General features: G+C 41.0%; 3 protein-coding genes across 3 annotated transcripts; 1 reads left to right on the top strand and 2 right to left on the bottom strand.

Moving 5' to 3' along the window:
- The first annotated feature begins 613 nt into the window (after nucleotides 1-613).
- Nucleotides 614-10,295, top strand: TRIM21 (tripartite motif containing 21). The gene is made up of 7 exons (XM_081280754.1): nucleotides 614-655; nucleotides 1,865-2,316; nucleotides 2,999-3,094; nucleotides 4,267-4,497; nucleotides 5,886-5,908; nucleotides 6,531-6,631; nucleotides 6,907-10,295. The coding sequence occupies exons 2-7, from the start codon at nucleotides 1,909-1,911 to the stop codon at nucleotides 7,482-7,484; spliced, it is 1,437 nt and encodes a 478-aa protein (XP_081136880.1). The 5' UTR covers nucleotides 614-655; nucleotides 1,865-1,908; the 3' UTR covers nucleotides 7,485-10,295.
- Nucleotides 10,296-10,645: 350 nt separating this feature from the next.
- Nucleotides 10,646-11,887, bottom strand: LOC308642094 (olfactory receptor 52B4-like; the record flags this gene model as incomplete). The annotated part of the gene is made up of 1 exon (XM_081280693.1): nucleotides 10,646-11,887. Exon 1 carries the CDS (start codon nucleotides 11,588-11,590, stop codon nucleotides 10,646-10,648), a length of 945 nt encoding a protein of 314 aa, XP_081136819.1. The 5' UTR covers nucleotides 11,591-11,887.
- Nucleotides 11,888-22,101: 10,214 nt separating this feature from the next.
- Nucleotides 22,102-23,046, bottom strand: LOC308642087 (olfactory receptor 52B4-like; the record flags this gene model as incomplete). Its single annotated transcript, XM_081280683.1, has 1 exon — nucleotides 22,102-23,046. The coding sequence occupies one exon, from the start codon at nucleotides 23,044-23,046 to the stop codon at nucleotides 22,102-22,104; it is 945 nt and encodes a 314-aa protein (XP_081136809.1).

The raw sequence follows: 23,046 nt of genomic DNA, 5'->3' as shown, positions 1-23,046 counted from the left end.
TTTTATGTACCTTATCACAATAATGATCAGAGACTATCCCTAGTTCAGTGACAAGAAAACAGTTTTTGTTTTTTTCCAATAAATGCCAAGTCCGTTGCACTCATTGGAATGACACCTGCCTTGGCTTCATGGAACAAATCTTCATGGAACAAATCTCTCACCCCCAGATTTTAAAAGAAGATCCGTATGTGAAAAGGAATTCATTTCTGGAAGAAAGCAGATGATGGCAAGCAAAAGATAGCGCCCTGCCTTGCCTCTGCATCCAGACCTCCTCAAGAGCAGTCCCAGACGTGGACACGGCACCTAGGTGTGGGGCGAGGACCAGTGTCAAAGCAGCGACACTTCCATTTGTAGAGAAACTACACTTTAGTCAAAGGAGACACATGGCAGGGGGCGTGCCCACGGCTGACTGCTCTGTGCTTTCCCTGGTCCCTGCTTCCGAGAAGCCAGAGGCAGCTGACACCGCCCGCCTCCGCTTGGCTTTCTCCCCGCCCACATCCCCTCTCTCCTCTCTAACTCGTCGCCTCTCTCCTCCCCACACCCTTCAGTTCTACGCTCCTCCCACTGCTCCTCCCACTTCTCCTCCCATTTCCTTTCAGGCTTGCCTCTGAGAGGAAACTGAAAGTGAAATAGGGAGCCACGGCCAACTGATCAGGTAAGTGGGGCCGGCTAGACCAAGGCACCCCCGCCCTGCCTAGGGGACCTCTTCCCTGTGCCAGGATTTGAAGAGCCCCTTCCAACCAGTGACCACCCTAGCGCACTTAGTCCTAGCGCCTTCTGGACATAGTACTGGCTCCCCCATGCCCAGGGGTTCATCCCATGCTGGCCTGTCTGGGAGGAAGCTGCGCTCTGAGTGACTTCAGAGTGTCCAGGAAGGGGCTCCCGCTGCCCTGGATGCAGGAATCTCAGCTGGGACAAGGGGACTGGTGAAGCTGGGAGGAATCGGCATTATAACTGAGCCCAGAGGGTGGCCCAGGGGAACCTACATGAGACAACCCCCTCCCCCTGCCGAAGTCCCCCTTCTGGAGGTTGAGGGGCAGCCCTTTAGAATGTTCACCTAGAGGAAGTGGAGTCAGGTTCTAAGTTTGGAACAGCTGAGAGATCCCAGGGAGTGCTGTGTATGTCTGTCTGTACACGTGCTGTGTATGTGTCTGTAAGCATATGTATCCTGGAATGCACATGTATACATACATATATTCAAAACATCTGTGTATATAATACACATTTACATTTATTTTGACGTATGCAATCATTCATCCCTTAATAATGTACTATTAACTGATTTCACTGTTATGCAAGCATCAGAGTGTACTTACACAAACCTAGATAATGTAGCCTATTACACACCTGGGTTATATGATAAACTATTGTTGTACCATCGTGCAGTCCATCACTGACCAATATATCATGTGGTACATGACTGTATGTCACCCAACTCCTGCCATTATTTTATAGATTAATGAAGACCAGGTGTAAAACATCGCCTCTGTGGAGTGTGGAAGGTACATGGTAAATGGTCACTATTATAATTAGTTTATTGACATGATGGCTTGGTGGCATGAGATGGGAGAATGTAGATGGGAAAAGACTGGGCACTGAGGATTTAAGCAGGGATGGGCATGATGAAAGTATCACTCATCATGTATAATTCAATAGCTTTACTCTAAGGTTCCCACCAATCTTCTCTACTTCTTGGAGACTTGCTTTCCTCCTCTGACTAGATCAATAGGCCAGACTATAGAGAGGTCCTTGCTGGTCAGTTTGATAAATTCTTATTTTCACTCCTCCAGTTCATTCTCATGTCTTCCTCTGTTTTTCTCATACAAACCTCATCTTCTCTTTTCCCTTATTCTCTACCCATAAGCCTACCCAAAATCTTCAGTTCTGCTTAAGAGGGACATCACCACTATGGCCTCAGCAATACCCCTGGAAATGATGTGGGAAGAGGTCACATGCGCTATCTGCCTCGATCCCATGGTGGATCCTGTGAACATCGAATGTGGCCACAGCTTCTGCCAAGAATGCATCTCTCAGGTTGGGAAAGACGGAGGCAGTGTCTGTCCTGTGTGCCGGCGGCACTTTATGCTCAGGCACCTCAGGCCCAACCGGCAGCTAGCCAACATGGTGGAAAACCTTCGACGAATAGGCCAGGATGCCAAGAAAGACACACAGGGAGTGCTCTGTGCTGTGCATGGAGAGAAACTTCACCTGTTCTGTGAGAAAGATGGGCAGGCCCTTTGCTGGGTGTGTGCCCAATCCAAGAAACACCGTGACCACACCATGGTCCCTATTGAGGAGGCTGCTCAGGAATACCAGGTGAGACATTAGCACAGACAAACACTGGAATCCCTGGAGAAAATGGGCCCTGATGAGTGTTTGTTCCCTAGAGCAGCAGAAAGAAAAAAGCTACCTCTGGAGTTGAAGTTGGGGGAAAAGGAGGAATACTTCTTTCCTTCCCTGTCTAAGGGGAAATTGCAGGTTACAACCTTCTCACTCCCAAGGGTAGGGGATCTGCTATGGGAAAATACTTCAAAGATCATGTTTCCTCTTGGCCTCCTGGTTAATTAGAAATGAGTAATACCCCCATCCTGCCACCCCATTAGAAGAGCTCTGTTTCATAAGACATAGTAGGCTTTTGCCAAAGTAAAATTTTGGAGTAGGAATTCTGTAGATGGGAATTCCTGTGGCAGTCAGTCTCTAGTCCTCCCTCCTTCTTTGTACTTACTCTTTAAAAAAAAAAGAAAGAAAAAGACTGAGAGGAGAGAGAGAGAATTTTTAATATTAATTTTTTAGTTCTCTGCGGACACAACATCTCTGGTATGTGGTGCTGAGGATCGAACCCAGGCCGCACGCATGCCAGGCGAGCGCGCTACCGCTTGAGCCACATCCCCAGCCCACTTAGTCTTTTTCTAAGAACCAATATGATCTTGCCCCAATCCACACCCCTCATCCTACTTTTTGGTCTGGCGAGGGATTAACCTGCTATCCTTCTCCACAGGAGAAGCTCCAAAAGGCATTAGAGAAACTGAGAAAGAAGCAGGAGTTGGCCGAGAAGTTGGAAGTGGATCTTGCAATGAAGAGAACGGACTGGAAGGCAAGAGTTAAAGTCTGGGAAGGGCCCAGGTTCTTGAACTTGGGGAATCTTAACTAGCTATACCTTTGAGGAGGAATGGAGTTGGTATATCTCACTCTATGAATGGTCTACCTCCTAGGTCTCTGTATAGAGAGGAATAAAAAGAATGGGGGCTTGGGGCTGGGGATGTGGCTCAAGCGGTAGCGCACTTGCCTGGCATGTGTGCGGCCCGGGGTTCGATCCTCGGCACCACATACAAAGATGTTGTGTCCGCCGAAAACTAAAAAATATTAAAATTCTCTTAAAAAAAAAAAAGAATGGGGGCTTTTTAACAGGCACAAAGATTGAGCATCACTGGAGAAGGTACTGAAAGGCTCAAACTGAGCTATTCTGAGCCCAGTTTCAGAGGATTACAGCATCAGCATTTCAGTGTCTGTGACAGTTATCCTAAGAAAGAAACCAACTGTGAGGCCATTTTAGTAAATGGCAGGGGCTATGAAGACAGACTGAAGGAAACCATCAAGGTCACAGGCAGGAAAAAACAGTCTGACCAGATAGTTGCTTGACCGTGTCCAGGTCTCTGGCCCAAAGTATAATGGAAAACTAAAGCCTATTCCAAAATGGTGATTTTTCTTCTAGAAGAGGTAGGGAGTGTCCAGGATTAGAGGGCTATGGAAGGATCTCAGTACATATACCCTTTTGCCACTTATACCCTGACAGTGGTAAAAGAGTATATTCTATGTTATTGGTTGGCCCTCTAGTCTCTAACAGGAAAGGGCAATCCAAGAATATCCCAAAGCCACCCTTTCCCTGGAATTTAGGAATGGTATTGTGATCCTGTCTTTGTGAAGTTCTCATGAGTAAGAGCAGGTTTTACTCTAACTCCTTGAGATGCAAAGGACAAATGGACTTTCAACTGCATTTTGGAAAAAAGGTTGAGAAGTATCTGCTAATGCCATATGTTGATGTGGCTGTGATTATAGGATAGCTACAATGTGCCCCAACCACTACCAATGCTAGTTCCAGAAGCTTCATACACTTGCCTACCAAAGTCCCCCAGCAAAATTGTGTGTGTGAGTTCTCAGACATAACCAGACTGTTGAGTCTTCAAGAGACAAAAATAGGCAACAACACCTCCATCCTCAAAGCTTGGGAAATTTTCATAGAAACCATCTCTTTCTCTTCACATACAGAGGCAGGTTGAGACACACAAATCAAGGATTCATGCAGAGTTTATGCAGCAGAAAATCTTCCTGGATGAAGAGGAACAGAGGCAGATGCAGAAGCTGGAGAAGGATGAGATGGAACAACTTAGAATCCTGGGAGAGACGGAAGCTGAACTGGCCCGGCAAAGCCAGACCCTGCAAGAGCTGATCTCGGAGCTGGAGTGGAAGAGTCGGAGCTCGGCACTGGAGCTCCTTCAGGTGAGTTGGGAAGAAGGGTTCTAGGAGTGATTGAGGGGAAAAATTGAGATAAATATCTATCCATGAGGAGGTTTTTAATAAATACAACCCAAAAAAGTGAACTGAATCTTAAGAGACAGTGGCTCCTGCTCTGCCACCAATTCTCTCCACAACTCTAGCTTAAGCCCCTTTTCTTTTCTAGACCTGTCTATTTTTGATACCAGTGGACTAAATAATGATAGTTCTCCTAATGTTACTCATAAGCACATCATCTGTACACACTCTGCTATTTCTACGGACTAAATGATCTTAATGTTATTTTTTCTTTAAATTGCCTCACTTTTTCCTGAATACATTTAGTTTTAAGATTTTTTTCTAGAACAATAGTAGCCAATTTTCATGTATTAATAACTATAAATTCTTATAGTACATATGATTTGCCAAACTTTGTGGGTAATACTACTATTCCATTTCATAAATAAGACAACTAAGGAAAAGAGATGTTAATCAGACTAAATCAAATGATTTAACGAAGTTCACTGAAATAGTAAAAAGTAAAGATCAACTTTGCTTTTTTTTTTTTTAAATGTATGTATGTCCTGCTTAAAATCATCTTGCATCCACCAATGGGTTATGTTTTCCTCACTTTGGAAAATGAAGTGGTATCAGAAGTCCCTCTGCTCTAATGTTCTGTGGTTCTTTTCCCACACCTTTCACTCTTCCAGTCAGATGTGGTCATGAAAATAGTCCTGTTTTTTTTTTTTGTTGTAGTTCTTGTTTTAAAGACGGAGCCACTGTCCCTGATTTATATTGGCTTGACTTGGCTGTCTTCTGTCCAACACTGAACTGGACTTCCTGATGCCCTTTGGACTGAGCCTAGGAGCGAGCCAGTTCCCATGTGAGGGCCTCCAACCCTGCAATCTAATATGCTCAGTTGATTGGACAACATTACCCACAGCACAGGACACAGCATTAACTAAACCTTCTCCAAACAACTCAGCCCACAAGTAAAAGGGTGCTGTTTCTGGGCATCATACCTGAGCCTCTTTCCCCGTGACTGTCCCTGGGCTTTACTCAGGCTGTGCTATTTTCCCTCTTCCACCTTCCTTCCTCCCCCAACCCCCTCTAAGAATCTGATATTTCTAATTTGTTTTCTGAATCGGAGTCCTTAAACTGAGGATCCTTCCCTGGCTGTAGGATACACCTATGCCAGGTTTCTGGTTACCCCACAAACATCCCCACATTCTTTCTGCTACAAGCTGGTTAGAATCATCATTTGGGCCTTGGACCAGAGGACCAGGGCAAAGCAGATCCCCAGGGATCACAGGGTGATACCACCTTCCCCCAATACTAAAACTCTACATTTGAGCCTGAAACTCCAAAACTTACACTGTCTCTTTTCTCCTTAGGAGGTGAAAGTTGTCCTGGAAAGGTAAGGAGAAATTTTCTCCCCAAAAGAATGGGTGGCAGGAAGCGCATATCTATTGATTGGGAAAAATTTTAGGGCATGCATTTCTACATATGCCTCCCAAATCTCAAAGACCTGACCCTCTATAAAATATTTTCTGGACTCAGAAAGCTAATAAACAGACACCTCAATTGGTAAATTGTCCAAAGTAATCAGACTATCGCATTGTCATACAGTAAAGCCCCAACAAACAAGGATGTTCTGGGAAGTTCTGAATCCACAGCCTGCTGGGACTTATTTTCTAGATGTGATCTAACCAGTTGCAAACCTCTCAGAATGAGCCATGAGTAAGACCCACAGCATGGGCAAGATTCCTCAAGGTTCATTAGAGAAATGATTCAGCCTATATCACATGCCTTGCCTATAAAATGAAACAGAACACACTTGTGTGTTGTTCTTGGGCTTGGAGAAGAACTGTAGAATACCCACAGTCTGCAGAGGTTCATGGACCCAGGAACTCTTTGATAGAAATTAAACACCATATTCTTTTTTTTTTCTCACCTGGACACTAGAACACGAGGTGTTTATAAGTTTCATTAGGATCTAGGATAGAAGTGGGAGACAGATCTCGAATTCTTTCCCCCAGGAGTGAGTCCTGGAACCTGAAGAAGCTGGACATTGACTCCCCAGACCTAAGAAGTATCTGTCATGTGCCAGGACTAAAGAAAATGCTGAGGACCTATGGAGGTGAGGTGACCTCTAGGAGTTGCTAGGCTAGAGCAAAAGGGAATAATGGGAGGGCAGAGGATCCCGAGGTCAAGAAGAGGTGGCAGGTCAGAGTACATGGGGAAGAGTTAGAGAAGGTTCCTTCAGATGTCAGGATAAGGCTGGGGTTGGCCGGGTGTCATTTCATCATATGATGTTCAGGGTCACCCCCTCAATGGGGAATGTCTCCCCATGAGGAGCACAGGATTACTGACGCTGCCCCTATAACACACAAGACCTATGTCCTCTTTCTGTAGTATACATCACTCTGGATCAAGACACAGCCAATCCATGGCTCATCCTTTCAGAGGACAGGAGACAAGTGAGACTTGGAAACACCCGACAGGATGTACCAGAAAATGAAGAGAGATTTGATAATTACCCTATAGTCCTCGGTGCCCAGAGCTTCAACTCTGGAAAACACTACTGGGAGGTAGATGTGACAGGAAAGGAGGCCTGGGACCTGGGGGTCTGCAGAAACTCTGTACGGAGGAAGGGGCAATTTTTGGTCAATACTGAGAATGGTTTCTGGACAATTTGGTTGTGGAACAAAGAAAGGTATGAGGCTGGCACTTGTCCCCAGACTCCCCTCCATCTTCAGGTGCCTCCGTGCCAAGTTGGGATTTTTTTGAATTATGAGGATGGCATCATCTCCTTCTATAACATCACTGATCACGGCTCCCTCATCTATACCTTCTCTGAATGTGCCTTCATGGAACCCCTGCAGCCCTTCTTCAACCCTGGTTTCAATGATGGAGGAGGAAATTCGGGCCCTCTGGCCCTCTGTCCGCTGAAAACAGGATGGTCAAAATCGGGTGTCCCTTCTCAGCCATGAACCCTGCCTTTATCCCATGAACTCTGAACTGTCTTGTCTCTGCATAGGTGTCAGGGTCTCGGCAAGCAGGCTTTAGCAGGGAGACCACTGAAAGCCAAATGACCTTCAATATCAATATTCCTGCCATAGATTCCTTTAGGATGCCCTCAAGTGAAGGCAATTCCTCATATCTGACTCAAACTCCACCAAAAACCGTGTTTCTGCCTCCTTTATGTGACTTGTATAACAATCTCTCTAGGCTATTGCCTTTGGCCTGTCTTTTTCATGGTTTGGAAAAGGGCTTCCTAAATACATTGTGCTTTGTCTCATTTACTCATTGTTCCTTAAACCCCAAATATTGAGGTTCCCTACTGTGCTGGAGATTGAACCTGGGACCTAGTGCATGCTAGGCAAGCACTCTACCTCTGAGCCACAATTCAGACTTAAACCCCAAACACTTGAACAGTTCTAAACATAATTAATGTTGATTTTTTTTTTTAAGCATTGTACAAGGTTTGTGGATTTTTTTTTAATACAGCCCTTGCTGCTCTGCCATTGCAACTTATTTTTTAAATGGACCTTTCTTTCTCTTCTCTCCCTGCTCCTCTCTAGTCTTGGGGAAGCAGGATTACCTTTCTTCCCCATTGTAACCAGATTTATCTGTCCTTGAGTATGCACCCACCATAGGAACAAAGTAACCCAAACTTTGGGGATGGTACCACAAAATCAGAAGTGACTGTCTTCCAAATTAATAAGTGAGTTGCAACTCTGACAGAACCCGGGGAATGTGGTCTCTGAATCGCCTCTTTAAAAGCCCCCTTGCTCCTGCTGATGGGCAGAATCACTGCCTTTGGGACAGGAGTCCCCTGTGTATCTCCTTTGCTCAAAACTTTGTCCTTGTTATTGAATTGCCACAGGGGACAAGAACTGAGCTTTCAGCAAAAACGCCTTCTGTCCATGTTCTCATATTTTTACTAATGATAACATCAAAGTTCCTGGAACACTGTTCATATAGTCCAGCCTGGAACAACCCCCTATTATGATTTGGATGGGGGGTATTCCCCAAAAAGTTCATGTCATCCAATGCAACCATGTTCAGGAGTAAAATGATTAGATTATGAGAGCTATGACCCAATCAGTGGCTGACTCATTAAATATATTAACAGTTTGAAAGTATTGCTGTACTAGATGGTAACTACAGGCAGGTGGGATGTGGCAGGAGGCATAGGTCACAGTAAGCCCTTGGAGATTATCTCTTCTCCCTGGCTCTTTGCTTTATCTGGGTTGTCACTACCATATAATGAGCTGCTTTCCTCTACCCCACCCCTCTACCATGATCTGCCTCACTTTAGGCCCAAAGAAATGGAATTTTAATCAGCCATGGGTTGAACCTCTGAAACTGAACCCAAATAAACTTTTCCTCCTCTAAGGAAAGTTGTTCTTGTCAGGTATTTTTGTCACAGGAACAAAAAGCTGATGAACATGCCCCCTGATTTCAATATTGTTCTTCCCAGAAAATTGGCAAACTCCTACTCTCCCTAGAACATCCAGTTTTATCACCCCACTCTCAAATTCCCCTTTCTTTAGGCAAGTATTTCTGGTTTACATAGAATAAGTGTTTCTAAGACATAGCAGAGAAGGGTGGCTGTGGCCACATCTCCAATTATGAGGAAGTGATTTTGAGCCTGGAGAAATGTCTGTCAGCATGCATTCCAGGTCAGCAGGTGACACACAGAACCAAGGAGAACAAGTTTGTCTTCCAGATTCTCCTAAAAAGATAATTCTGAGGATGAAGTATCCCATCATCCAAGGTGCGGAGAGAATTTGCTTTTATTTTCCCCTCCATGCAAATAGTGATGGTGAAATGAGTTTCATCTGCTTCCTGTTGTGACCAGCTTACCTCATCTCAAAGTCCTGCCCCCAGCCCACATCTCCAGCTTGAATGGTTTGATGGTGGAAAGCAGTGTGTGAAAGGGCATAAAAAAGAAATCCAAACCATGGATTCAGCGACTAACAAGTTCTCTCAAATATGTGCAGCTCAGGCCTGTGTGTCTGGAGCAGGAGTCTCCCTGTGGGAGGACAGAATAGGCACAGTTGCAGTGACCAACACTGCATTTCTGTGGAGAGAGCATAGCATCTGACAGCCTCAGCAGAAAGAGATCCAGGAGGGTAGTATGGTTTCTGGGTTCAGAAGTAGGAGGTGGGACACAGACTCTGACTAGAGTATCATAAATATGTTGTGATAACTTCCTCCTTTTCCTCCTCTTGCTTTCTCAAACCCAGAGCATCCTTCGTCATTTGTTTCCTCTCTTCCTCTCTGATAGAAGAGACTATTCTGCCTGTTCTCACCTCTTCCTTTCCTCCAGATTCAAGATGACCTGGATGATTCTGCCCCATCCCACTCGCCTCACCCCTCTCTTGAAATTGCTCCACCCTCAGTCCTCTTGTAACCCATTTTAACCCCAAAGACTGGGCCCATTTTCCCTTTCAGAATTGTGGAACCAATAACAAGATGGATTGAACAGTGAAAGACTTTTAATTCACGAATGATAATAGAAATGGGTGATAATCTCATAAATCAACTTTCCACTCCTCGGATTAGAGCTAAAAGCAGAACAGAAGAAAAGTTTTAAATGTATCCACAATTTACTCTGTTATGTAGAGCTAGGATCCTGTTTATACTTGGTTCTCTCACACCCTTATGATAAAGCTACAATTGGGGCATAATCAAGACATTTGAGGATTATGGCAACCCCCATATCAAATTCAAACAAATGTATTTTAAGTGATATTAAATGCGTGTATATGATTAATATAGGTTCTGTCTAGATGGGTTTTTTGTGTGATGCCCTTGGATAAGTGAATTACAGATAGTTTTGTTTGATTAGTTTGGTTTTGATTTGCCTTTTTCTGTTACCGCCAAGCACATGCTAAGACTGAGAATAAGTAATTTTCCCAAGATTAAACATTTTGTTATCACCAGTGAAGTCAGAATTCAAGTGTGATCCAAAAGCTCATGTTCTTTCCTGAAAAATACCCTTCTCCAGTTCACATGGCAATCTGACTCACTTTGAGTCACTTTGCTGTTAGTGGAACTCCAAAGTCATAAACCTCCTCGGAGCGGGCACAAAAAAAGTGAGAAGGTCTACATTGATAAATATACCACCCAATCAAACTTGGCATCATTTCCACTGTAATGACAAAGTACTGAGCACACGCTCTCGAATCTGCCTAGTCTTGATCCCATAAATAATGGGATTCATCATGGGAGGGGCCAACATGCAGACATTGGCCAGAAGAATGTGGGTGTGGAGAGGAACATGGTGCCCAAACCTCTGGGTAATTATGGTAAAAATGCCAGGCAAGTAAAACATGGAAATGACCCCAAGGTGGGAACCACATGTGCCTAGAGCCTTTTGCCAAGCTCTTCTGGAAGGAAGGTGGAAGACTGCATAAAGGATGAGGCTGTAGGAAACTAAGATGAGCAAGGCATCTAGCACCACAGTGGAGAGGAGGACAGACAAGCCGTACCAAACATTGACACGGATATCAGCACATGCAAACTTGGCCACAGCCATGTGCTCACAGTAGGTGTGCGGCAACCGATTGCTACGGCAGAAAGGCAGTCGCTTCACCAGGAACACATCTGGGAGTATCACGCAGAAGCTTCTCAAGGCCACAGTCAGGCCAATCCTTGTGATTACTGCATGGCTGAGCACTGTGCTATAGTGCAGGGGGTCACAGATGGCCACATAGCGATCAAATGCCATTGCCAACAAAATGCCTGATTCAGCAATGAAAGTTGCGTGGATGAAAAAGATTTGGGTGACACAACCATCAAGGGAGATTTCCCCAGCATGAAACCAGAATATGGCCAGGGCCTTGGGCACAGTGGTCGTGGACAGGATGAGGTCAGCCGTAGCCAGCATGCAGAGGAAAAGGTACATGGGTTCATGGAGGCTGTGTTCCGTCATGACGACGAGGATGAGGAGGCTATTCCCAAGTAGGGAAACAAGGTAGGAAAGAAAGAAGGGGAGAGAGATCCATGTGTGTTGGTCTTCCAGGCCAGGGATGCCCAGCAGAATGAAGAGTGAGTGGCTGCTATCAGTGTAGTTGAAGGTTGCCATACCTACAGCAGGTCACCAGTGTGGTGGTGTGTAGGATCTGGTAGTTACTCTTCTTGTTTCCCAAAAAGCTGAATGGGATTGAAGTAGGGGAGGAGAGAACAGATCATTTTTCATTGGGAAAAGCAGTGAGAAGCCTGCTGGTCAGGAATTGCAGAGATGTGGAAGAAAATTCTTTGCCATTCTATTTGCTAGCTATGTATCTCGATAAATCACTTCTGAGCTCTGGGTCTCTCTTATATCACCTTAACTACAGTCAGGAGAGGATGAAGTAGATCGACTTTAAGACAGGCCACCCTGCTCAGAAATGCCACAGATCTTTGTCTCAAATTTTAATAAACAGTTAAGAGCTATGAACAATGAGCACGGTAATTTTCACTTTGAATTCCAGAGTTTGATGTTTCTTAAAAGGAAAATGGTAACTGAGTTGCCTATCAATTTAACAAGCCCCACTGAGCACCTACTGTGTGCCAGGCATGGCTGCTTGGGGGCATACTTAGAGGGAGACAGAAATTAAGCAAAATACCTATCTACATAATTTTACAATGTAGGGGAAAAGCTAAACTCGGGAAGCTATGGTAAGTTCAGGAGTCCAGAAAAGGCTTTCTAAAGGTGCTCCCTGAGTTTCACCTTGAAGAATAAGTAAAAGTTTGCTAAGTAAAGAGAGGTGATGAGGGAATAACTTGAATAAAATCATAGACATGTGAAAGGGCATGGGGTTTGGAGGAAAATTATAATGGCTCAAAGATAACAGCAAAGCAGACATGGTAGAAAATGACTCTGGAGAGTGAAGTAGAAACCAAATCATTGAGGACTTTGAGTACTTCTCTCATGGCTTTAGAATTTATGATAAAGTGATAAGAGACTGAAGGATTTGTAGTGTTAAAATAAAAGGAAAATTATGAAAACATTGAATTTTTTTCAAAATGAAATCAAGGCCATTGAGGGAGCAGGACTTACATACATCTGAAGCTGCCACCTGGAATGTGACTTTGGTCACCTTCACCTTTTAACTGTAGGCAACTGGAAGAACTAGGTTATTACATTGTAATGCACACAAAAAGATTTTCAGACTCTTGTTTTCTGGACATTCCCATTGTACATCTTCTTATTTTCCACTGGTCACTAGTCCCTGTTCTTTCTCCACATTTCCATAGACATTTCCTACAAAGGAAGTTTTGCATCTTTTTTATTGATTTTTTTAATAAATGAAAGCAGAATGAGTTTTGCATCTTTATAAGCAGCACTGCTTACCCCTTGAACTCCCACTTTCCCTGCCTTCTTTGAATACTGATTGAGAGCTATCTGAATCTGTACTTCCCAAATTGCAATTCCTAAGACCCCAAACAAAGTTCTTTTGTTTTTACAGTTTCTGAGTTTAACTTGATTGACCAGAGTGAGGGAATGGCATGAGGAAGTTTGGTTTCTGGTAGCTCTCTTGCAGTATGGTGTGAAGTGGATGGGGAAGGGAGGACTTCAGTAAGGAGAGATACTATGCTTTAGGTGCATTATCTCTGTCACTACAGCCTGAGATAACTATAGTCATTCTCCTATTTTACTAATACGAGAACAAGCAGAACTGAGAGAATTTAAGAAGTACCCCCACCCAAGGTCATCCAACTTGACAAATAATGGGCCTGGAATTTGGATCCCCAGAGCAAACTTGAATCAATTCCTCTTTGCCCTACTTCTCCCTGCTCCTACTCATCAGGTGGTTGTAACTCCCTGACTCCTGGTTCAAGAAGAAAAATAAAGTCATTTGTTGTTAATTTCCTCGTGCTGCTTGTTCTGCCACTACAAATCTACTTATATTCACATCATCTTTTCCAAATGTTCAACATCTCTAGTAACTAGATAAATGCAAATCAACACTACACTGAAGGGCTGGGGATATAGCTCAGTTGCTAGAGTGCTTGCCTCACATGCACAAGACCTTTGGTTCAATTCCTAGCACCACACAGATTCCATCTCACTCCAGTCAGAATGACAATCATCAAGAATGCAAGCAACAATAAAAGTTGGCGAGGATGTGGGGGGAAAGGCACACTCATACATTGCTGGTGGGACTGAAAATTGGTGCAATCATTATGGAAAGCAGTATGGAGATTCCTCAGAAAACTTGGAATGGAACCACAATTTGACCCAGTTATTCTACTCCTAGGTTTATACCAAAAGGACTTAAAGTTGGCATACAACAGAGATTACACGACCTGTGTAATTCTACATCATGTACACCCAGACAAATGGGAAGTTATACTCTGTTTATGTTTGTGTCCAAATGCATTCTACTGTCATGTATAACTAATTAGAACAAATTTTTGAAAATTCTCTTTCCCCTCTTCCTCTTGTTCAAGGCTAAACCCATCTGTACACTCCCCATTAATTACTTACCTCTCCCCATTAATCCATCACTCTCTAGTAATTTCAACTTCTCCCTCTCTGGTGACTCCTGATCCTTGCCTGTAAATATGTTTAAGTGTCCAGTTCCCCTTCACCTCAGTTTCACAAAAGGAGGAATCTGCTTTCTTCAACCATCTTCTTCCCTCCCTCTTAATATTCACACATTGCCATTATACTTAAAACCCCCAACATACTACTAAAACTTCCTTCTCTAAAATCATTTATTACACCACAATTACCAAATCTAACATCACTTTTCATCTTATTATTTATAATCTCCAATTTTGTTATAACTTCTAAACTTTATAATAGCAACCATTACATACCTGAGTATTAGACATATTTCTTATTTCTAATCCTCATGTCAAATTATGAAACTGAAATTATTACTAGCTTACAAGTGAAGAAACTAACATATATAATTTCTCCAAACAACTTATTGATAGCCAGGCTGATATCTGAATCCAAGACTCTCCGGGCCAAATCTTCCATTTGTTTTTAAAATCTTCCTTTTGTTATTCTGATTATCCTAAAATACATTTTGTTGTTGTTGTTGTTGTTGTTGTTGTTTTGGTTTTTGTTCTTTGGTTTGGGGGTTTTACCTCAACCCCTTCCAGTTCTACTTTTTATGCTATAACTTCTGAAAATCTAAGACACTGTAGCCTAGGAAAAATGATGTGAGCTTTAGAATCAGACCTAGGTTTAATTCCAGCTCTGCCAGCTACACATATCACACATGGTATGGTTACCGTCACACAAATACACACAAATTGCGACGAGGATTTATCCACTGACACATTTTCACAGATCACATCAATAGACCTTTACCATGAAACTGTACACACAAATACATTTAAACTTTCCCATGTTTGTACCCACACAAATTCACAGTCACTAATTTCCTTATCAAACTCACTCACCGAGATACTGTGTGACTTAACAAAAATCATATATCTGCCTGTCTTCATTCAACATTACCACTTTCCTCTCAAGAAGTCGGTTTCCTCGGAGAAGTGGCACCTCAAGAGTCCATTCCCCTGGTAGCCTGCCTCCAACATTACAGTCCCCTCACCTGTGCTAGAGGGAACTCCCACAAACGTGCAATTCACAGGACAGCACCACTACTTCAATCAGTTCCACGTTGAATCGCCCAAGTTTGAGTCGGAGATATGATACATAAATGCTGGTTAAGACTCTATTCCTGGGATCATCAGACTGAAGCCTGGGAAGGAAATCATGCTCACCACCTGCTGTGGTAAATAAAGTTTTGTTGAAACATAGCCACTTTCATTTATTTGCATATCACCTATGGCTCCTTTTGTAGGAAGTGATTGAATAAACCATATTTGAAGCCTTAAATATTACTCTGGGCCTTTACAAATTTCCTGACCTCTTAATTAGAATAACCATGTAATTATTATTTATAAGGGTGTTGAAAGGGAAGGCAATTCCCCAGGGTCACAGAAGAAAGCAGTTAAAGAAGTCTAGAAGCAGTAGAAGCACCAAGCTTCCATAGGAACATTTTGGTCTATCTTCTGCAACTCCGTTCTTGAAGGACAGAGAATCCTAAATATACCCTCTATACAGTGACCAAAAAGGAAGGCATTCCATCATTGTTTCCCATGCAGGGACAGAAGGACCCACAGAGGCACAAAGCTATCTTGGTCAACATGCATCTCTCCTCACTCCAAAGTGTTCATCACAGCCTTCCATAACCACCACCTGGAGCTGTGCCCCTGACTTCATCCCAGGGAGTCCCCACAGCCAAAGGCTATGTGTAACAAACCAAGCTGGCAAAGGAACTGCAGGAGAAATTATTTTTTCTCTGAGCATCCTAGGGACCATGGACCTATCCATGTGATTTTCTTCTCCCCTAGGATCTCCTCTACTGCCCATGACATAACTAAAAATCCATTAACTCTTTAAAGGCATGGTTACTGGGAGCCCAAAATTTAAAAAAAAAATGCTTGAAGGGCATCCAAGAGTTTGGGAGAAATTTGTTGGGAGAGAGCTGGGATCCTATAGGTTTTTTTAAACACTTATTTGTTCATTTGCCACACATTCAAACAACATAGACTAAGTGCTAACTCCATTGACAGTATCTTAATAAAATGTTGAACAAAGTCAAGTCCATTTAAAATATGTGCATATGTGTATATACATATTGTTTTATCTATGGAATTAATATTTCATCCAGTGAATAGTAATGAGATATTTTCATTGATAATCCCACCAAGCTTCTTTCTTCCCTGTTTTGGGGAATTTACATAATTAAGATCATTCTGTACATCTGGCATGCTCTAAGTTCCCTTGATAACAAATGTTCTGTAACCACATTGCTCCTTTAATGTTTTCCCCTTTCAGGAAATCATGTTTATTTTTTAAATAAATTTGATTGTGTGTACAATCTGATGTTATGGGATACAGAGAGGTAGTAAAATGGTTACCATAGTGAAGCAAATTAACATATCCATCATTTCATACAGTTATCCTTTTTTCATTTTTGTGGCAAGAGCAGTTAAAAATCTCCTTATTTAGTAGGAATTCTGTGTACAAATCTGCTATTTTTAATACAGCTCCTTTAATACAACTCCAGTTTTTACACAATGTGTATGACACATGGAGTTAGTAATTTACAAATATTTCTTGAAAAAAATGTATGACTAAACATTTGCATTGGTGACATACCACCAAGTGTTTAAACTACCCCCCTAATGTTGCACATTTTTATTGCTTCCATTTTTCTCTGTTAAAAATATTCTGGGGGCTGGGGTTGTGGCTTAGCAGTAGAGTGCCCGCCTAGCATATGCAAGGCCCTGGGTTCGATCCTCAGCACTACATAAAAATAAATAAAATAAAGGCATTGTGTCCAACTACACCTAAAAAATATTTTTTTAAAAATGTTATGAATATGTTTACATACAAATTTTTGTATGAACTCTGAATTATTATAGCAATGTTTCCATTTGGCATATTTTGTTGCTAATGGAAATTTTTCATATTTTGATATTATTTATAGATCTTTTTTGCAAGCAATCAAATGTTTTCTATTGAAAACCCATTCCGGGAGCTGGGGATGTGGCTCAAGTAGTAGCGCACTCACCTGGCATGCGTGAAGCACTGGGTTCAATCCTCAGCACCAAATAAAAATAAAATAAAGATACTGTGTCCGCCTAAAGCTAAAAAATAAATATTAAAAAAAAGAAAACCCATTCTGTGCCAGGCACTTTTCAAGTGAAGAAGGCAAGTGCCTTTGTGGAATTTATGAGCTGGTAAGAAAAAGAAAGTCAAGAAAAATGAAAAGTAAAATCCCCTAGTTGAGTATTTTTGTCCATTAATATTGTGATGCAATTTACAACCCATGAAAGTTCTTGATATATTTTAAAGATATTAAATCATTGCAGAATATTTCCTAGGCTTTGTTCCAAACTAATGCTTGCTCACTTTTCTGTAGAAGGAATTGCTCTTTTGAGACTCATATTATCTATCTTCTTCTACTCCTCAATGCTGGCTGCAGGCCTTCTGAATTCCCTCAGACTTATGCAAGACTTTGGCTCTGATACATAAACCCATCAGTGTCCATGTAGAAAACTTATTTTTCACTCTGTACTCTTTTTTCCCAGACTTACTGAGTTATAACTGACAAAAAAAATTGTATATATTTGAAGTGTACAACTGGATGTTTTGATGTGTGTGTGTGTTATAAAATAACTCCCATAAGCTAATTAAAATATCCAGCATCTTAACATAATTACCTTTACTTCCTTAGCAAATTTCCAGTATGCAATAGTACTTCAACTACAGTCATTTTGCTGTAGATTAGATCTCCAGAACTTATTTATCTTGCTTAACTGAAACTTTGTACCCAATAGACAACATCTGCCCCTTCTCCCCCTCACTCTACCTCTAGCAACCACCATTCTACTCTCTGCTTTTATGAAATTGACTATTTTAGATCCCACTTATAAGTATGTGTCATAGAGTATTTTTTTTTCCTTCATCTGGCTTCTTTTACTTAGTGTGATGTCCTCCAGGTTCATCCATGTTTTTGCAAATAACAGACTGAATAATATTTTCTTGTGTGTGTCTGTGTGTGTATATTCATCAGAACTGATTGGTTAGAAACTCACACAGATTTGTGACAGTAAACTTTTAAACATACTCGTATCTGTTCTTACCTATTCTTCCTTTTTTATTGGGAAAACAATAAAAGGATCTGTGTCAATCATATTTTCTTTCCATTCATCTTCACCCGGTGCTCTTGCTTCCATTTCCTCCTTTGTTCCAAATGCATTTCCCTTCACTCCACATCTTTTCTCTACTTCCAAATTCACTAATTCAAATATGTTGCTGTTTAGTCACAATTACTCGCCCAAGTACATGCTTACTATCCCTATTTTTTAACCTCACTAAGATTATTAATCTACAAATCTAAACCACCAATTCACTCTGTGTGTTTTACATTCTCAAGTTTAGACTCCACACTCTTAATTATAATTATTTTCTTTTTAAGTGTGTTAACATTCTCTAAATCTTCTCTCTGGTCAACCCAATGTTATCCTGAACCAAATCAACCTCCACATTTGTGTAGTCACATGGAGATCAAAATGATTGTCAATCTAGACTATCAACAGAGCGCAGCAAGCTTACATGTCTGCTAACATCAGCTCACTCTCCCACGTCATTAAAAATTCAAATATGCCTCCTCTTCAAATTTCCAACTCTGATTCCAGCATCTACCTGTTTACTTTTAGCAAAAAAAAAAAAAAGTTATCTATTAAATCAAAATTGACTGATTAGAAACCCATACAGATTCATGACACTAAATTTAAAAACATACTCTCATCTGCTCTCACTCATTCCTCCTTCTTCCTTATTGGGGAAAAAAGAAGAAAAAAAGAGCAAAAGTTTGCAGTATCTACCAAATTTACCTATAATTGTTCTGGTGAGAGAACATTGAAATGGAAAATAAACATCTGAGTGATGCTCAACAGTACAGCAATTAAAGAATAGCAAATGAGATACCATTATACACCCATTAGAACAATTGAAATCCAAAACACTGACAGCCACAAATGCTGATGAGAATGTGAAGCAACAGAAATTGGTTGCTGGTGGGAATGTTGAATAAAACAGTCACGTAGGAACACAATTTGCAGTTCCTTACAAAATTAAATATAATATTACTATAAGATCTGGCAATTATGTTCATCAGTACTGTATTTACCAAAATGAATTGAAAACTTATGTTGGCACAGAAAACTGCACACAGATAAGATAAGCTTTATTCATGATTGAAGATGTGTTTCAACAGATTAATGGATGAAACTCTACTACTAAATACAATGGAATATTATTTGACACTAATAAAAAGTGAATACTCAAGCATGAAAAGGCATGGAGAAACCTTAAATGCATATTGCTAAGTGAAAGAAATTCAGAGATTATGTGCTGGGGAGTGATAATGACCAAATTATATTGTTATATTGTAGGTATGTACAAACATGTAACAAAAAATCCCCTCAATATGCACAACTATAATGCACCAATAAAAACAGGAAAAAATTCAGAGATTATCAGATTTGGTTTTAAAAAATCAGTTTTAAAGCATTAAAGGACATATACCTAAACCATGTGGACAAAAAGAATCTTATGAGTAAAGAACATAAAATAGCTTACCAAGAGGCACTAACCAATAGAAACATACACAGTCACATTCCTGTTTAATTAAACAGTATAAAACATGTCAAAGGTACGGTGTTTAGGAGATTCAGCTGCTCCAGAGCAAAAATCACAAGAATTACAACAAACTGATAAATATTAATTACTATGAGAAATTTTAACCCTTCTTCCTATCATTGCTGAATGATTAGTATTTATACGGAAAGTATGAAGAGTATAACTAATAAGCTTGTTCTGCTTATTTCTGAATTCATACTACAAGAGGAAATGTTTTAAATTGCGTGACATATGTTAGAAAAAAGTTTATATCACCTATGCAGAAAGATGCAATCATATGAAAGTTCTAAAAGATTGGACAGTATAATCAATTTCAAAATTATGTCTCAGTTGTCTAATTATTGGTCATTCTGACAGGTAACAGACAGACATGAGCAATGGAACATGGAGTTAAGGGGACAAATCTACAAATTGAGTCTACTAGGCTGACCCCCACCCCTGCCATATACTTTATTTTAAAATGCAATTTGCCTGCAGCCCTGTCTGACTTAAGTCAATAGGATATGTTACATTTTACATTCCTCAGCAAACAACATGTTGTCTTCAGGAGAAAGGCAGGCACAGATAGGTTCTTTACTGCCCACAAGAACAGATAATGCTGATATTGGTGGTGGGGGTGGGGAGCTCCCTTACACAGACCAGATTCCAGAACTTAGGGAGATATGATAATGAGAAGCAAGCCCCCTAACCATAACATCTATAAAAGCAAATTCCAACTAGAACCGGTCAGTATGGACCAAGGTGATCCAGAGTTATCTTGGATCTTTGGCATGTCATTAAAACCTCCCCTCCATGGAGTAAGACCATGTGCAGTGGGGATTTCTGTTGCAATCCTGCTGTCAGTCAGAAGTCAAGCAGTGACCCCAGGTGGGATTTCCTGTAAACTTCCCTAGGACCCTCAAAAATGCAGGAGGGCAGGAGGAGAGCACTATCCCTCTCCTGAGAGGACCCATTCTCTCCTTTGAAGGTTTCCTCCTTTCCCCTTTTTTGCTGTTTCTTCTAACAAACTCATGAGTGGCATGTCCACTCCGAGTGACATGTCTAAATCTTTACAGCTTGAACACAAGAACCAGTAACCAAGGAGAATCATGGTAGCTTGAGCTGTAATGACTTTTATGTTTTCCTTACATTGCTTATGTTTATCAACATATTGTCTTGAAAGAGTAAATATAAAAAGTATGCCATAAAAAGCTATAAGAAAATCTGTTAGAATCAAAATTTAGATTGAAGAAAATACACCAAGATTAAAACAATAAAACCCAGAGGAAAACGGATTTGAAAACATTTATTTCTTTAGGTAAAACAAAAACCAACAACCAAGTAAAACCAAGAAAGAAAGAAAGAAAGAAAAGAAAGAAAGAAAGAAAGAAAGAAAGAAAGAAAGAAAGAAAGAAAGAAGGAAAGAAGGAAAGAAGGAAAGAAGGAAAGAAGGAAAGAAGGAAAGAAGGAAAGAAGGAAAGAAAGAAAGAAAGAAAGAAAGAAAGAAAGAAAGAAAGAAAGAAAGAAAGAGAGAAGAAAGAAAGATTAAAATTTAAACAACCCGAGAAAATAACTTCAAGAAATAGTAACATCTTTGGAAAGTTATGATGTTACTATGAGCCTCAGATTATATGTCTATAAAATGAGAATACTGTAGTAGAAACAATGAGTCTAATATAAAGATTAAAATTACAGCTGGACATGGTGGCACACGCCTGTAATCCCAACAACTCGAGAGGCAGAGAATAGAGGATTGCGAGTTCAAAGCCAGCCTCAGCAGAGGCACTTAGCAACTCAGAGAGACCCTGTCTCCAAATAAAATACAAAAAAAGGGCTGGGGATGTGACCCAGTAGTTAAGCGCCCCTGGGTTCAATCCCAGGTACCCCCCCAAAAAAATACATAAGGCATGTAACAGGCTTTACACGGTTCAAATAAATCCTACTAGTGTAGGGGAAAATAAAAAAAGGATACATATGAAAAAAAATAAAGATTTTAGGCGATTGCCAGGAATGTACTGAGATGTCTCAGCACTTGACATAGCTCTAGATGAAAAACTTATTATTTACCTTAACAAGTCTTTTAATATTACATAATATACATAATATTATATAATCCATTCCCAAATTTGAGCTGAACATTTCAGGGTTAGGCATGACTACTAGAAAGCAACCCCCCATCCCCAAACAATGAGTCATCGGTATCCAGTAAACCCATACCCACTACTTCCAGACTGATGACAAAGACAAGTCTCAGAGTCTCTGTAAGTTGCTTTAGAGACCCAGAACCCAATGAATTATTTTTCCTAGTGAGTCATTTCTTAATCTTTTATTTACTCCTACCAAAATATATCTCATGGAAAGCTATTCTGAAAAATTAATCTCTCCCATCCTCAAAGTCATTTCTGATTTGGAAACAACACATAAACCACTTGATCTCGTATCTGTTTTGTCTTGACCCCATAAATGATGGGATTCAGCATAGGTGGAGCAAGCATGCTGACGTTGGCTAGCAGAATATGGATATGTAGTGGAATGTGGTGTCCAAAGCGCTGAGTGAGAACTGAGAAGATCCCAGGCCCATAAAAAAGGACAATGACACAGACATGGGAGCCACATGTGTTGAGAGCTTTGTGGCGAGCATCTTGAGAAGGGATATGGAAGACAGCACAGAGGATCAGAACATAGGATACAAGAATAAGGATCATATCTAGGATCACTGTTGACATTAAGACAAAAAAGCCATACCAGATGTTTACTCGAATGTCATTACAAGCATATTTGGCCAAGCCAATGTGTTCACAGAATGTATGTGGGAGGATGTTATTTCTGCAAAAAGTTAGCCTTTTTAGAAGAAATACTATGGGGAAGATTGCACAATGTGCTCTCAAGAAAACAGCCACACCGATTTTTCCAATTAGGGAGTGAGTGAGTATCATAGTGTATCTCAAAGGGTAACATATTGCAATGTAGCGGTCAAATGCCATCATCAACAAGATGCCTGACTCAGAAATGAAGAAAGTATGCTGGAAGTACAGCTGGACAATGCATCCATTAAGAGAAATTTCCCTATTATTATACCAGAAAATGGCCAATGCTTTAGGTTCTGTGGTGGTAGCAAAGGCAATGTCAATTCCAGCCAGCATACAGAGGAAAAGATACATAGGTTCATGGAGGTTGCTCTTTGTCAGAATAATGAAGATGAGCAGACCATTTCCAAGGAGAGCAAAGACATAGGAGATGCACAGGGGAATAGAAAACCACATATGTAGGTCTTCTCTGCCTGGAATGCCCAGCAGATAGAAGACTGCATGGTTGACACCAGTATGGTTGAAGCCAGCCAT

This window comes from Spermophilus citellus, assembly GCF_964194105.1.
Source record: "Spermophilus citellus genome assembly, chromosome: 2".
NCBI classification, from domain to species: Eukaryota; Metazoa; Chordata; class Mammalia; order Rodentia; family Sciuridae; genus Spermophilus; species Spermophilus citellus.
This window is presented reverse-complemented; position numbering and strand designations above follow the sequence as displayed.